The sequence below is a fragment of the Fukomys damarensis genome, unplaced genomic scaffold, assembly GCF_012274545.1.
Source record: "Fukomys damarensis isolate Sample0158 unplaced genomic scaffold, DMR_v1.0_HiC HiC_scaffold_10, whole genome shotgun sequence".
Taxonomy (NCBI): Eukaryota; Metazoa; Chordata; class Mammalia; order Rodentia; family Bathyergidae; genus Fukomys; species Fukomys damarensis.
The window spans coordinates 8645088-8662063 of record NW_022900922.1 but is presented as its reverse complement, the minus strand read 5'-3'; the positions used below and the strand labels follow the sequence as shown (position 1 = coordinate 8662063).

Here is a 16976-nt window from a genome sequence, read left to right as displayed (position 1 = left end):
AAAAAAAAAAAAAAAAAAAAGAATGTAACTTTTACATTATTTATAATGAATTTATTTTCTCTTGCACAATTTATACTTATTCACTAACTGGCCGTGGAGAACATGAATGGCTATCGTGTGCAACAAAGAGGAAACACCACTCACACCCTTGAGCCAAATGGTTCGAATATTCTAACAGAGCCCACGATCCAGGACAGCTGGTGCAAAGAGGCCCAATTCATAATCAACAGAAATACTCTGCCAGCAGGAGGCACTGGCCATGATGGTAAGGCAGCTGGTGACACACACTGAATAATACTCTATAGCTATGTTAAGGAACTCATTATCAGAACGAATTTCCACCTGCTGCTTCTTGCTCTTTAATATTACCTTTAGAAAAATACAAAATTATGTTTGTGGCTTGTATTGTATTTCTATTGGGCAGTGTCAAACTTGAAATCCATTTAAATAGAAATTACACTCTAACGGCCATCACATGCTCCTGCTGATAAAGTCCATGCTGGGCACTGGTGGATAAGCCTATGAGGTAGCAGAGAGCATTAAATGAATACAGATGCTTGGATCTGACCCTTTCAGGACAGGAACAAAAACAGTGCCGAGACCTTTCAGATAGCTTAGGACAGAACTGCCTACACATTGAAAGAGCCTTACAAAATAGCAGGTCGTATCTGAAAGGAGAAGGCCTCCTTGAACCATACTTTCTGCATGCTAATCTAAAGCAAATTTATTCATGACTTTGATCCCTACAACCTACTCCCATCTAATTTTCTGTCATTTTTACGGAAACCCTTTTAAAACACACGAGTCATTTCCAGTAAACATTTCCCTAAAGATCCAACATCTAGCTATAACAAATGACTGGACACAGAGACTCAAGGGCACAGGCAACATCCACAGGGTCAGACAGACTGGATGCCAAGTTTGGTGCCTTGGCATCACTCCAACAAACAACTGGAGGGATCGTCCCTCAATCAGACATGGCTGGAATACAGCTGTTTTCCTCTCACTGTCCATAAATGCACCTCAATTGTGAATCTTTGTGTAGAGAGGGGTCTCCCACTTCTTGAGCTACATACACTTATACCTCCAAATTATTTGGGCACAGATATTATCCATCTCACCAATATTGGAGCAATGTATTAGGCAAGGTAAGGGAAGAATTTTAAAAATGATTCAAGGGCTGGGAATATGGCTAAGCGGGAGAGGAGCTATTCAGTTCAGATGAATTAAGTCACAGGCAAAGAATGGTCTCATCCCTGGAAACTCAAATTAGAGGTTAAGGGAATCAGATTGTTGGCATTTTCTTGCCTATGTCCTTACTTCAGATGCTAAAGAAAATCTTTGTACACTAAGATTTTGATAAATGAAATTATATCAAATTATAAACCTTCTGCACAGCAAAGTAAACAATCCAAGAGATAACCTACAGAACAGCCAAAAAAAAAAAAAAATCGTCAGCTATTCCTCAGATAGAGAACTTATATCTAAAATATATAAGGAGCTCCAAAAATTAGGCCCCCCAAAACAATACTCTACAAAAAAAACAGACAATTGAATATACACTTCTCAAAAGAAGTACAAATGAGCAGTAAGCATATGAAAAACAGTTCAGCATATTTGGTCATGAGGAAATTCAAATCAAAACAATACCGACAGCCCATCTTTCTGGAGTAAGAAAGGCTAACATCAAGGACTCCAAAAACAATAAATGCTGGTAAGCTTGCAGGGAAAAACAAACCCCTTTGAATTGTTGATAAGAATGTAAACCACTAGGTACAACCATTATGAAAATAAATATGAAGATACTTTAAAAAAAACCTAAAAATGGGCCGGGGATTTAGCTCAGCAAAAAACAAAAGAAACCAAAAAACTAAAAATACCAATTCCAAGTAAATGTAAGTAGAAATAATTTTAAGAGCAAAACAAAAGCAAGATGATAGGAAACAGGAAGGTAGAATTTGAGGAAGGAGGCATTCAGAGGAAGGGGATCTGGAGAAGGCAAGAGAGGTGAGAGGAAAAGGGGACCAAATATTGTCAAGATAATTACATGAATCACACACAAATACTAATAAAATGTACATTATGTACCACAAAATATGCTAATAAAAAGAAAACAGGAAGATAGTTAGCAACTCCAGCCATAACTTTCAAAGGAATTGCAAGTGCTTACATGTGCCAAGATGACCTACATTTTAAATCTATTCTTCAAGCTCTGTTTTCATAGCAGAAAGTCAGCAAGCACATTAAGGCTCTTCCATTTACTTTTGATTGCATATATGTGCTTGTGTATTTAAGGCTTTACTCCTAAGTACTTAGGGAATAGTATTTGATGATTTTGGTTTCTAACATGAGATGTAAACAAACCAATGCTTTCCATTCCCGAGAGTCTTACAAACACATAACCTTTCATGTACAAAAAATAACAGTTTGGTAGTCAAAATAAAAACATACATGTCGTGGGTCTGCCATTGTTTCCTGTTACAGGTAACAATAATCAGTAACTTTTGGGTGAGAAATACTGCAAACACGGCTGCTAAAATATCCATATACATAAACAGGCATACACACATGCATAAATTAAAAGCACCCCTTAAATGATAAAGTCTTAATAAAAGTAGTAGAAAATAAATGAATAAAAGAAATTCACATGAGGCTGAATGAAAGAACTAAGTCAGGAATTGCATGAAGAAGCAAGAGTACTTCCAGGAACCAGCACGACGGACCTCACAAAGTAAGAAGTAATTAGGACCCACACCCGAGAGCCTCACCCGGCAGTTGAGCAGTGTGTACAGCACGTGATCCGGGGTGGTCTGTGCTCTCCACTGTAAGACCTCAGACAGGAAGAGGAACTGCAAGGAGGCACAGCAGGAAGGGTCAGGCTCTGCAGTCTGGGTTGGATAATCTCAGTATTTAAATCAAAATACACTGCTTTTGAGCGTCTTTAAAACAGTGTGCTTATTCGTAGAGGAAAGAGGCCATTTGTTTTTAGGACTCTTAACTAATCTATAGAACAAGAAAGTGTCGATACTGTATTCTTTTTCATGCAGTGACCTGGAATTCACTGCACCTGATTTAGACTGACAACTCAAAGAGCAAGTTGGTGCACTTAGGGGGCAAAGATCTCTAAATCTGATCTCTAAAGCCAATACAGCAAAGTTTTCCTCCTGGGGCTGCCAGAAGAGGCAATGTTGATTTTTGTGGACTGCAATGAGACAATCAGATCTATCTTGTTTTTAAAAAAATACACACATTTATGTTTTTAGAATGGTAATTCCTTAGTGACATTAGCTGTGTTATATTAATATATTGTTTCCATCTGTAGTAAAAAGGACAATCCTATTTCATGTCAGGATACAGAAAATATCCATTTATAACCTTAGACCTTTTAATAATAGAAATGTACCACAAGGGTGGGCAATTCAGTGATCAACTGCTTTCAATTCACAACTGCTCTTTGTTACTACAGTGGCAATATTTTCAACAGATGATATCACATCACCCAAGTCCATACAGAATGGGACCACCTTTTGGCTATGGGAATGAGACCTCTTTTGGTCAGGGCTGCATGGTTACAAGGGTCACAGCTACACAGGACATGAAGAGGGGCGGGGCGGCACAGGCTGGGGACTACAGAAACCACCAGGATCTTCTCCAGTAAGGAGGGCTGGCTGCCAGAGAGCAAAGCATGGATGCCTTACAGCAGGGTGACTCACAGGACACGTGGGATTCGTGTCAGGGCCGGTGGAGATAACCAGAAACAAGGGCCGAGGCGACACTGAGACAGGACAAGGGTTTTGAAACACTCCGGTAAGTCCTGCCCATTGTGCGATGCTATCACTGACTCATTTCTGTAGTGCTAATACATTTTAAAAACTTCATATGAAAACACATATTATATAATAAACACTTTTCTTGAAAATTATAGGGACATCTCTTGCCGAGAGAGAGGAGAGTAGGGTATCATCACTAAAGACACACGTCAGCAGCAGATGGGAAACTGCCACCGAAGGAAACTCTAGGGACATCACTGACACAGCGCCTTGGTCAGTGCTGGAATGGGAGGGACACAGCCCAAGCCTTGGTGGGCACCTACCTTCCGGGCCTGGTCATTGTCCTCTATCTGACCCAGGTCTCTGCCACTCGCTTGGGCGATCCTCTTTCCAGACACCAGGTTTCCCACCATCACAGAGGCAGGGCCAATTTCTGGAAGGAAAGAGAAATAAAATAAAACCTCGAGGAGACAAAAATGAAATTCTTTAAAACATGACTCCCATGTTTGGTACAGAGCTCTTTCTAGGAAAACCCTTTGAAAGATCTGGCTTTGAAGAAATCTTACTGGAACAGGTTTCAAAGAAATCACTACAATGGTGTCAATGGCAAATATAAACACGCTCTGATTAGAGGTTATACAGAACCAGTGCCCCTCGGCACCCTCCAAGTCCACTGCCTGTATTTTCCTGTGAGTGTGACTCTAGAGGTGCTGAGACACATCCAGAGAAGGGATTACAAAAATCATAAAGAAGGCAAGTAGAGAACTCGAAAGCACGATGTACTGCAATGCTCAGTGGCTGACTCCTGGATTGGGTCTGCTCTTGTTCTCTGGTGTTTTTACACAAGAGTTGACAAAAAACAAAATATTATACATTTTAATACTTCATGGGATACATTTAAAGAATAATGGGACAGGATGCAGAATCACTTACCCATATATTTTTACTGACTGTTTAAAGGTTTTAGGTTCTCTATCAGGCCCACAGTGAGATGCAGGAAGAATGTACCAAGAGGCTACTGCAAAATCAAATTCTTTCTTACTTCACTGTTGTGGACTCAATTCCCAATGCACTTGCCTAGTTTATGAGAACAGTGTGCAGGAGCCTTAATGCTGGAGTCTGTGTAATCATAAGAGTATGCCTTATATACACAGCTGAATCAGTTTTGAATTTTCCCATGTGGCAGTTGTGGGCAGACTGTCTTTTCTTAGTTCTTAATAAAGTAACTATGAAAGAGAAGCACACTTTTCACATTTAACAAAACAGAGCAAAAAATTTGCTAACAGAATGCACGCTGGGTAAAGGGTGCTGCTGCTGTGGCAGAAGCCGGGAAGTGAATTGCTTCTGCAGGGTAATTTAACATCCTGGGAATCCGTACGCTGGTTTATTAGCCGTTCCTTTGCAATCTTTAGGATTTTTTTAAATGATGTATCTTACTCTTCTTGGTCACTGAGGGCTGGTAAGAAGAGTCCTCCAAGAAGCCAACTGAGAAAAGGGCCTATCCTGCTTTAAAGGCTTCTCCACGATGCAACATAAAGAAGGAAAGCAAATTCATGGAGGGATACGAGGTTTTTACAGCAGTTTACTTCGCACTTCTTTATCACACTCTCCTTCTTTGTCAATCTGCTCTTACTGAGGTTTAATTCCGGTTGCACTCTCTGAAGGTCAAGCATGGAACCTTATACATCTCTTTCACAATGTGCATCTTGACTGTTGCTGAATCTCATTTACAAAAATTTTCCTTACTTAGAAACAATGATCCTCTCACAATTGAAATGAGATGGGCACAAAGGAAATACCTTTTTTAAAAAAACTCTCAGGGCCGGGATTTAGCTCAGTGGTTCTGCTGCCTGCCTCACAAGCACAAGGTCCCAAGTTTGACCCCCAGCACCATAAATAAATAAATAAATAAATGCTCTTGCAGTCCACCACAGCCTCTCAATTTTGAAAGATAAACTGAGATATACCCTGAAGTGTGTATTTAAGATCCACATTTATTCTTTCTATTCCCGCTCCCATTTATAGATTAACATATCTGCAAGCCAACAACTTTTTCCCTATTCCAGCACACAATGCTTAACAAATTCATGCAGGGGACAAGGGCAGAAGTTTCATCTCAGCAGCAAAAACAATTCTGAACAAGAAGCAACACCTTTCTCTTAGGAGCTGGGCTCTGTGCGAGCAATTCCTCACACTGAGCTCCAGCAAGTCCAACAAGGTATCCTCCTGGGAGTCGGTAACTGTGGAATAATGTCTATTTTTATGACTTTCATAGTACCGATGGTAACTCATTTGACACATTAAAGATCTACTAACACTTTTGTGTTCAGTTTTCTAATCTCACACACACTCCGCTGTTAAATGAATAAACAAGAATTCAACCAGTAGAAAATTTCATTGTCTATAAATCTTTAAAATTTAAATGGCTCCATTTTAAGCATCCATCAAAATCCTTAGGCACGAGTGTCCGGAATAAATGTTTTGGCTGCCCATAAGGGCCTGTTGAGAGTCACCATAAATGTTTACCCAAAGGAGGCTTAGAAATAATCCAGTCCTATTTCCTCAATGCATATATGGACACTGAGGCCTCGAGGCAATGTCCTCTGAAGTCTTCTACAGGCCATCAGCAGAGCTAAGGAAAGTCATAGACAACTCACAGGTCTTCCATTTAATATTTGTTCAAAACGGTAATAAGGAAAAAAAGTATTTGTTTAAAAATGAAGGAAAGCAATATTGAGGGGCTGCAGGTATAGCTCAGGGGTTGGGGACAAGCTTATCATATGTGAGGCTCCAGAGTTTAATCAAGCATCAAAAAAGATATTTTTGTAGAGACAGAATTATATTAGCTTACCTCTTCACGAAAACGGCACACCATTTGTTTACACATAATATAAATATATATTATATATAACTTCTTCATTTTTAAAAAGTTGTCTGTCACTTAAGCTTTACTTAATAAGCTGCAGTACTGAAGCAACAGTTTCCAGACCTGCTGGATCACCCTTTCCCACCCAGCCTTCCCAAGGAAGGCTTTCTTTAGGCAGCCAGACACTTGCTGGGGCCGCCCTGGCCAGAGTGTGAGCACCATAAACTCTGGCTCACGGCTAGGTGTTCCAGGTTACTGGGTTTCTTAACACTCAGGAAATGAGCTGAGATCGCTGGCTATGAAATTCTATCAAGTATTTGCAAATGATCCTCCTTACAATAAAAATGTGACCTAGACAGAGACCTCTATAGGGACAAAGGACAAAAGAATTCCCAGGCCTTTAGCCAATCACTCCTTAAAATAACTTGTGTTTTCTTCTGAGTCAGTCAGAAACTTAAGTTGTTTTTCTAAAACATGTGACTTTTCACTTGAGCCCACAGATTCCCAATAGGTAACTAACAGTAGAATAAAGACTGACATTCAGTTTTGTATCCTTTATTACCTGAAAACTTTTAATACAGGTTATGTTACTCATTTAAGAAAAGTTAGTAAGTTAACAGCTCCAAATTTACCTAGGCTATCTCATCCCCTTTCAAGACAGAAGAGACTATGAGTAACTACACTCATTCTCAGGATTCAGATGTACCTGGTTGCTTCTGCCGAGGCTTTGGCAAGTTCGTGACACAGGTGTGGGGGCACATCAGGACATTGCAAGGGTGCAGTGAGCCCTCCAGGAAAAGCTGCTTTGTTTCAGACAAGTGGATCCCACCAAGTGGGGTTTTGGGAAGGGTATTTGCTGGTACCAAGGCCAGGCAATAAACTCCAACTTGATGTATACTGTCAATGGCCTAGAATATAAAAAAAAGAGGTAATCATATTATAATAGAAATTATAAACAGTAACATTTAATAGATGGTGCCTATAATATGCAGAGGCATGCCCTGTATGAACAGTGCTCTGGTGTAAAGCGGCCAAAGCAAGAAACAGGTTTTCTCACCACCTTCATCAAACTGAGTAATTTTAAGCAGGGACCATAAACAATACAAGAGAGAACTCGAAGAAAGGGTACTCTTCTCTCAAGATCCTACTAAAAACCTAACCTGTGACTTCCCAGACGTGAATGGTAGGAACCAGCTCTGCCAGCTCCTGACCTCTGCCTAGTGCTCTGTTTAGCTCACTCCCTGCACAATTCATGGGATTTCCAATCAAGTACAGCAAAGGAAAAAGGGCACCACATGCGCAAAAGCACTATGGGTCAGGGTCAGGCCATAACCCTAACTCAGGGAGAGAAGGTGATACTAAGACGAGAAGGGAGCGTCACAGCAGGGTGGTGAGACCTGGAGCACCCTGCTCATCCACTGGAAGCTGTCTTCTTCCGTGGAGTCTGGCCTCTGTTCCGCCACAATCACTATCCTCTCATCATGAAGGACGGTCACAGAGAACACAGCTATCCTGTGGGGACAAAGGGGAATGCACTGTGAGCATGCGGCAGAGATGTTCTCCGGAGAACTCCTGTCCCAGTATGCAGTTTTGCAAGTCAAAAGAACACTGAGATTCCATCTTATTCCAGTAAGAATGGTTACCATCAAAGACTTAAAACAACAAAGGCTGCAGAGGCTATGGGGGAAAAGGGAGCTTCTACACAGTCAGTGAGAATTTAAACTAGCATAACTCTATGGAAATCACACTCCTCAAGAAACTAAAAATGGAAATTCCATTTGGCCCAACTATCCCTTTTCTGGGTGTCTTTCCGAAAGAGTTAAAGACATCATGCTACAGTGATATATGCATATCCATGTTCATAGCACCACAATGTGCAAATAGATAAATCTCAGAAGTGGTCTATATGGTGTGTATGTTCATCAACTGAACAATGGAAGAGAAAATGCAGTAGACATACATAATGGTGTGCTACTCAGGCAAAGGAAGGATAAATGTGAGTATGCAATTTATAACCATCGAAGTTTGCATACACTCAGGAGATCAGGACTCTTCACTGTCCTTCACAGAGGCAAAGAAATTATAAACTCCTGCACAAACCCTAGTGTAAGGACACCCTGGAGATGGGGAGAAGACAGGCTGGGGATGTAGCTCAGTGGTGCTGCTGTCTGCTTCACAAGCACCAGATCCTGGGTTTGATCCCAGTAGCAAAACAAACAAACAAACAAACAAACAAAACAAACAAACAAACAAACAAAAAACACCCAACCAAACTAAAAACCAAAGCCATATGAGGAGAAGACAACCCATACTTGGAAGGCACAGCCACATCTCTCTTGGAGGCTACCTATGGTCCTTGGACTTGGTGACAAGGTGTGTACCTCTTTCAGTACAGATAGAAGCAAGCATGTGATCACAGGACCTGCTGACATTTGGGGGCCCTTACTATGCACATTTTGAGCTTACACCTATGAAGGAATATTTTCTACATCAGAAAATTTCTGTTTTAGAAATCATGACTTCCTGCTAAATCTGTCTGCCTTGTACAGTCAGCATGGAATTGTGACCACTCTCAATATCTAGCACACCCCTTTTCACAAACAGATTCTATTTTAAAGGCAATCCATAGGCAGAAATGGTATAGCCAAGTATCTACTTTCTCTTGGATCCATTTGCTTACAAAACTGAAGTAAGATTCTAAGGACATTCTTGACATCCTTCAAATCAGTAAAAACAAACCAAACCTTTCAGGAACTACAGGAACAAATTTAACATTTGCCGAGCTTCTGCTGTGTGCCAAGCACATAGGGAGGAGGAGGAAGAAAGCAATCATGGGAGATTCAAGAGGTAAAGGAACACCTGAGTTTCCATATAAACTTTATTATCTTCTTGTCTCTTGGGCCTGCACTAAGATGAATATTTGGCTCTGTATTCTGTTCAATTATTAATTAGAAATACATTTTTTTTTAGATAGGGTCTTACTGTGTCACTCAGGCTAGCCTTGAACTTGAGGCAATCGTCCTGTCTCAGTTGTAGGTGTGGGCTACTATGTTCAACTAGAAAACAAATTTTTCAAATGGATATTTTTATTTAGCTTAGAAAGAAGCTAATAAAAATACATTTAAGGAGCTGATAAAACATCTATAAAATCTTAACACATTTCAAACTGGAATCTCAGCACTTACCCAAGTCAAGTTGCTTCAAATTTTCACAAAAGGAAACCGAGTCAAAAAAATGAACGCAACTTTAAAACCCTTTACAAGTATACAAAAAGTACAGTTTACAGAAAAGTACACACTTCACAGATGGGAGCAACTAACCTTCCCCTGTAGACAAATTTCATGGGCTCCACGGCCAAGGCTGTTGCCACGATGTCATCGGCATTGTGTCTGCGCCCACTGACCACCATCAGTCCATCCATCTTACCCACCACAAAAACCAGCCCGCCAGGGCCAACAAACCCCAGCAAGCCTGTCCTTATGAACGGGTACTCGCTGATCGGAGCGCCTGAGCTCGTCATGGGAAACACCTGGGGAGACAGGGGTTCTCATCAGGCACCTGCTCCATGGCCAGCTGGTTTAAGTCTTACCGTTTTCCTGAAAGTACCTAGAACTGCTGCCCTATTCCCAGGGACCCTACCAGAGTAGAGGCTCCCATAATGGATGCTGGCAGTGTTCAAACGTGGGAATGTCCAGCCCACGCTTGGCAGTGTCATCCCTTCCTCCTGGACCTCTGGGTGAGGTGCAGGGAAGTGGGGCGGCTCCTCCCACAGGCTCTGAGCCTCTGCACACAAGGCAGCCAGACATCATCATCACTGCTCACAAACACCACTTAGTTCTCTGGTTTATAAAACTATAGTGTGAAAGTGAGAAATGAGAATCAAGGTGCAGTGTAAATAACACATGTGAGTGTTAAGGTAACAGATCTCTACTCATTAAAATGTTATTTTCCTTAATTGCAATCATGTTGAAAAGACAAATGTAAAGAAAACAAATGAATTTCAACTCGAAACATTTTTTTCTTCAACTCTGCATATAAATTATATGAAAAAGAGGGAAGGTTATTGAGACTGTACCCAACCCAAGTTTCAAGGAGAATCTGAGAGCTGAATTTTCACGCAGCAGAGCCATCCTGGACAGTGACCGAAACAGCTGTTCAGTTACATTCTAAGCTCTAGACATTCAGGAATGTATCCCCCAAACAATTTTTTTTTTTACATATAACCAGATACTGTGCTGATCCTAAGGCCAGGCATCACTTAGTAGAGATAAAAGTGCTGAGAATGCCACATTGCAGCACTCAACAATTGAGCTCACGAGTTAAATCTCAATGTCTCTGCTCCCACACAGCACAAGTGAGCACACCACACATGTGCACCACACACACCACCCACCTGTGTATGCATAACATTCACATATCTACATATAATCACCACACAGATGTGTCCATACCGCACACATACTAGTCCGTGCCACTAAGATCATTTAGCAGCCACATTTGTTGAAGCAGGTTCTCACAAGTTCTCTCCCAGCCAAGTGCAGGGCAGGCTGCAAGACTGTGAAGGGAGGCAGCTGGCTTCCCCATGTGAGGCATGGAGAGACCTGTTCCTTCATCATCTCCCTGTCACGCAGCACTTGCATTAAATAGGTGAAGATGAGAACAACAAATGAGAAAAAAGGCTCACTTTTGAGAAATTGCTTATTCTATTTTTATACCGGTTATAAAAGCCAGAATAACGCCCATAAACAAAATTTATCAAAAACAAAAATGTAGGAGAAAATGCAACCATTTTAATAAATACAATAAAGAAAAACCCTAAGATCTTAGGTTTCTTATCTGTTCTGATGCATCCGGCACTGGCTATCTGAAGACAGAATATAAACAGAGCTCTTGGCAGAGGATCCTCCATCAACTCACCTCGAAGGTGTTCTTGGTCATGCCAGAGAGGCCGTAGTATGATGTTCCCGTTGCAACTGCACACACACACAGCTCTCCGATTTCATCTGTCCTACACAGCTGAGGGATCCCATCTGGCTTCACTGAGCACATGATGGCTGAAAGCAAAGGACAGCATACACAGGAATGTGAAAAAGGACAAATGAATAGAAACAGTATCTGGAGCCAAACTCCACGTGTAAAGCCAGGTACTCAATTCCCCTAAACAGAATGAGGATTTTTTTTATGTAGCAAAATGTCGATTCTCACTGTGGTGGCATCAATAATGTGAAATGCCTTCGCTTTACCGTGTACGTTGTAGGTAAGGGGGCACCACACTATCTGCAATCTCGTACAAAGACGATGGTACAGAATGTATGTCAGGACCACGTGCTGCACACAGGCCATCAATGGGAGCAGTTTCCAAAGTGAAACTTGAAACCCTGACAACTAAGAAACACGAAGTATTTTCTTTTCAGTCTTTCAAAGCTTCTCTGAATTTAAAGCAGAATTTAATCCTCCAGAGCCCTAAGAAGTTGTAACCTTCGATTTCAAATTCCCTGCCAAGGCAAACCCTTTGGAGAGCAACACCCGAGGACTTCGGTGTGTAGTGCAATGATGCCACGTTCTCACCCGTCTGGCCAAACACGCCGCAATGCTTACACAGCGGCATTCTACCCACCACCACTTAAACCTCAAGGGCGATCAGGGGCTGGTGCCACGAGATGGTGTGTGCAGATGGCGAAGACGGTGCTGGCTGGAAGTCTAACTCCCAGGAAGCCTCACGGTGGAGTTAAGGGGTCTAAGAAATGGAACTAATGCCAACATGGAAGTCACATTGTCACTGTAGTTAAGGGGACACCACACTAACTGCAATTCGCATACAAAGATGATGGTACACATCACAGCAAAAAAAAAAAAAAGAAAGGTTACAATAAACTACGCTGAAATATTCACCACCAGACTGGTAAAAATCAAAACATTCGAGGATATGCTGGGAGAGGAATTGGAGGAACGGGTCCTGCCATCTACCCACGGCACCAGTAGAGATCTGTAACATTCGGACAGACACTTTAGCACTGTCAAAATCACGTGGGCATGGTTCCTTTGAAACATACTCATTTCCGGAACTTTTCCATGAGATACTCTCCGCACCCACAGGGCCTGAAGCTGGAACAAGGGCCCTTTCCACCTCCATGTGGCCACAAGAGCGATGCTCGCCCAGACGGAGAGGGTTTAAATCAATCAACATGCTTTCAAACAACACGCTGCCTGGAAAATAACAAGTTCTCTGTGCACTTACAGATGAATTTTAAAACACAAAACCTGAAGACATACACAGGAGTCTATCATTATCTATGAAAAAAGCTAAAAATCCTAGACAGATAATACCCAAATGCATGTGCAAGTCGGGGGAGTGTCTGAGTATTTCTATAGCTCTGGAGTATTTCCCACAAGAGACCCGGGAAATGTGTGGATGTCTCTAATGGACAAAACAGTAGTTTTTCATTGCATACCCTCCAACTTTTCATGCTTCTATCATGGAAATCTATTTATATGAAAACGAGTTTGTTTTTTTTTTTTCTTTTCCTTTTTGAGAAAGAAATGGAGCCAGACAGCCTGGAAGAATACAGTGGGCCTGGGACATACAGAATTTGGAGGAATATAAAGGTTAAAAGGAGGAACAGAAATACCCTAATAACATTTGACTTAGAAGAGTAATGGGAGAAAACTCAGCCCAAGCATAGCCTATCACAGAGAGGGAAGTGAACTCCAACTCTATGGGGCCGTCTGTCCACCAGAACTGTCCTGCAAAGGTCCCCTTGTAACTCAAGCTCGCTGCATGAGCTGGCTGAGGGAAAAGCAGCATTGCTCAGTTGTGGAAATGATGTCCTACTATGTACAACACTGAAGGAGGGGTTTGATTATGGGTGGGAACCTCCAAGAAAGAGCCCTTGCTCCCATTGTGGGAGGAAAATGAGAGGCCTAAATGCTGATGTGTGTGGTCCTGTGAGATTGGGTGAAGAGAAGAGCATTCTGCAAATAAGGAGGCAGTAAGCCCTTATGTATCTGTAGAAATAATTTATATGGCTTTACTGCTAAAGGCACACTTCACAAATTATATAGGTTCACATCCTTCAATTTTTGTATGTGTCTGCTCAAAGCCTTCCACACCTTGGGAAAGCTGAGCTTGGATGTTCAGCTTCGGCTAAGGCATTAGGGTAGTGGATGAGGAGCTGTGCTCTGTGTTAGAGATAGAGAGCTGCTCAGGCCCAGTGTGGGCACAGAGCTAAAAGAGGATTAAAACTGCCCTCTGCCAGCGTCTTGAATGTTTCAGTTTCTTCAAGCGAGAGAGGCCGGCCTAGGAGTCTGAAGCTTAACAAAGACTTCCTGAGATTGTAAATCTGGAGCTCAGCCCGAGGGCTAACCCCACAAGGACGCGGGACATGGTAAAAGAAGGTGATGTGTGGCAGGGAGGCACATTTTCACTGATGGCTCACAAGGCCAAGGCTGGGCCCCACACTCACCTCCTGGCATGACGAGGCCGACATCCTGTACTGTGAGCACCGATAGCTTCTCCTCTGAGTCCACACGGATGACACCGTAGGTCAGCCCATGCATGGACAGCACACCCCGGCCTGGTGGCTGGTTGCTGTCATCTGTAGGCCTGAAACCACACGTTTAGGAGTATAAGTAAGCAGATACCCACAGACAGGCCTGTCAGCACATACATTCGCAGACCGACAGCCACCCACCAGAGATGAGCTGGCTGCCACCCGAGGCTGTTCAGGAGCGCCAGCTTGCTCTTTTGTGATCTACCTCTGAGTCTAGGAAGTGCAACTTTGAGTTCCGGGTATTAAGAATACCTTGGGAACAGGAAGAGAGTGCTCCTCTGACCTGCCCGCTTCCTCTCCCTCAGCTACACACAGCACTGATCCTTGGATCCATCAAACCCTACTCAACAATCTGCAAAGTCTGGTTTTCCAGACTTTGGAAGAACACAGATCAGATCCCAGCGTATAGGAACAATGGAGATCCTGACTGTCCACTGGCAATTCACATGCACTGTTTAGGCTTATGCTCAATTATATATAAGAATCTAGACTAAGATTTAAGATATGCCATTCTGGTTGCCAAATATGAAAGAAAACTATCCAGATGACGGGTGTGCTGCTATAAAGCAGTTTGTGGGTCAGGAGGTCCAGGCTTGTTTGGGAAGACTACATGTTCACCATCCGTCTCCTTGCTGCCCATGGGCAGTTGGGGTGTGGCCCTTCCCTACTTTCTGGCCCCAGCCCACTCTCCCTCCAATGCCACAGCTCAGTCTCAGCCTGGGGTTTCTGCATCTACCAAGAATATTTCTCCGGTTGCCATCCACATAGCTCACTCTTCCTGCCTTACGGGGTTGGCTCAACTCTGGCACTTATCATCTCAGAATCCACCTGCCCAGCACTCTTGTCACCAGAGCAGATGCAATCTGACTAGGTGCGAGGCCTCCTCTGTCCGTCTAACCCCGAGAGAATAGGAAGTTGTCACTGCGGGCACTGTGGTCACTGCTATGTGTCAGCTCGGGAACAGCAGCTAGCAATAAGTGTCAGTTAACTAATAAAAATACTTCCACCATCATTTTATCTCTGATGATCAGTCACTGCCTAGTGAAGAGACTGTAGTTCAGGTAAACATCACATTTGCTTCTGCAACTTCCATTATACAACCTTTAATGTAACCTTAGGATCTCAAAGTTGAACCATAAATTTGAGTTTGCTATTTAATATAAAGATACTGTGATGGTTTATAATGAACCCAAAGACATAAATGGGGCAACACCAAAGTTAAAGTGTGCGAAAGGAGATCTCATTTTAATCAAGTGGCTGCTTCATTAAAACGTGCACAAAATAATCTGAAAATATTATTCTATGTGTAAGAACAAGAAAACTGTAGCGCTAACCAGGTATCATTATCTACCCAAATTAAAAAAAAAATCACTAAAACCACCCAGACCCAATGAGTTCATTACTCTCCTGGACTCTTACTTTCCAAAGACCACGCAAATCAATGACATGAAAAAGAGAAGTTGTCAGAGGCGCTGCTGCCATTTCCTTCTACTGTAGTCCCCTGTAAAGATTCAGTATTAAGTCTGAAACGGCAAGTCCTCCGGTCTTACAAACTGAACTCTTTTCACCCCCAAAATACTAAGATATGATAAATGTTTGACATGATAAGATCCACCAGTTATCCTGATCTGATCACTTCACACTACGCGTGTATTGAAATGTCACACTGTTTCCTACGACAATGAGCAATTACTATGTGTCAATTAAAAAATAAAAATATACCTACAAAAGAAGTTAACTCCTGGTTACCTATGATATGAACTTATCTGGAAATGGGACCCGTACAGATGTAGCCAAGTTAAAATGAAGCTATACTGGCCCAGGACGGACCCTCAATTCAGCACCGGCATCCTCACAAGCGGGGAGATGGAGGGAGAACGCAAAGTGATAAAGGAGGCAGACAGGACTGCCACGGGCTCTCGGAGGCCTGCGCCAGCCGGAAGGAGGCCCTGGAAGGACCCGTCTCAAAGCCTCCACAGGAATCAACCTGCCCACACCTTGATTCTGGACTTAGCCTTCTGAAGGAGAGAACACATCTTTATGGTCTAAAGCCAGCCAGCTCGCGCTTCTGTGATGACAGCCAAACCACCCTGAGAAACCAAGGCCTCCCAGGTAGAAGATCCAGAGCACCGCAATGAGGTGACAAACTGTAACTATCAGAGTTTGTTGTCTTTGTTACAAGATCCTCTTCCAAATTTATCATAGTTGAGATGTAAGATTTATAATATCGTAAACTTAGGGTCTTATACACTGTGTTTATTATAGGAAGCTTTTTATTATATTCATAAAATGATAGCGACGAGACTGAATATACACACATGAAATGTCAATCAGTGATGCGGACCCTGTATCAACTTAATCTACCACGTGTATTTTTATTTCATATACTGCCCTATCATTCAGAGAAAACTCAGACCTCACGGTTCTTTTCCTTCATAGTCCCGACACACTCAAAAAAGCAGCAAGAAAACATGGATTCCTGGACGCAGTGGGTTGCCTCACTACTCTACCTCCCCAGCCTGGCCCCTCAGATGAGAGACCTGGTGGAGCCTCTGGCCTCTTCCCTTTCAATGACAAACCTAATGCCTGCGTGGTACTCTGTGTGCCAGAGCAGCTCCCACCTTTTTGCACATGTGGACTTACTTAAAACTCACGTGAAATCTGTGCAGGCACTTTTGTTCCCCAATTTCAGATTAGAAACCTGTGCCTCAGAAATGTTAATTTAGTTGATCAAATCAGTGGTGGGGCACAGAGGGATTCAGACCCTGAGCACATTCCACGCCCAAACCT

The 16976-nt window shown here is 42.5% G+C and overlaps 1 protein-coding gene across 1 annotated transcript in view; it reads right to left on the bottom strand.

The window, feature by feature from the left end:
• Positions 1 to 16976, bottom strand: part of Dip2c (disco interacting protein 2 homolog C) — a 304786-nt gene that overhangs the window by 62967 nt on the left and 224843 nt on the right. Inside the window, exons 21-27 of the mRNA XM_033761773.1 lie at positions 14100 to 14239; positions 11554 to 11690; positions 9957 to 10165; positions 8034 to 8148; positions 7343 to 7544; positions 4094 to 4203; positions 2769 to 2849 (exon numbers count right to left, since the gene is read on the bottom strand). Of these exons, the coding sequence (XP_033617664.1) occupies positions 2769 to 2849; positions 4094 to 4203; positions 7343 to 7544; positions 8034 to 8148; positions 9957 to 10165; positions 11554 to 11690; positions 14100 to 14239 (994 nt within the window). The remainder of the gene's footprint in view (positions 1 to 2768; positions 2850 to 4093; positions 4204 to 7342; positions 7545 to 8033; positions 8149 to 9956; positions 10166 to 11553; positions 11691 to 14099; positions 14240 to 16976) is intronic.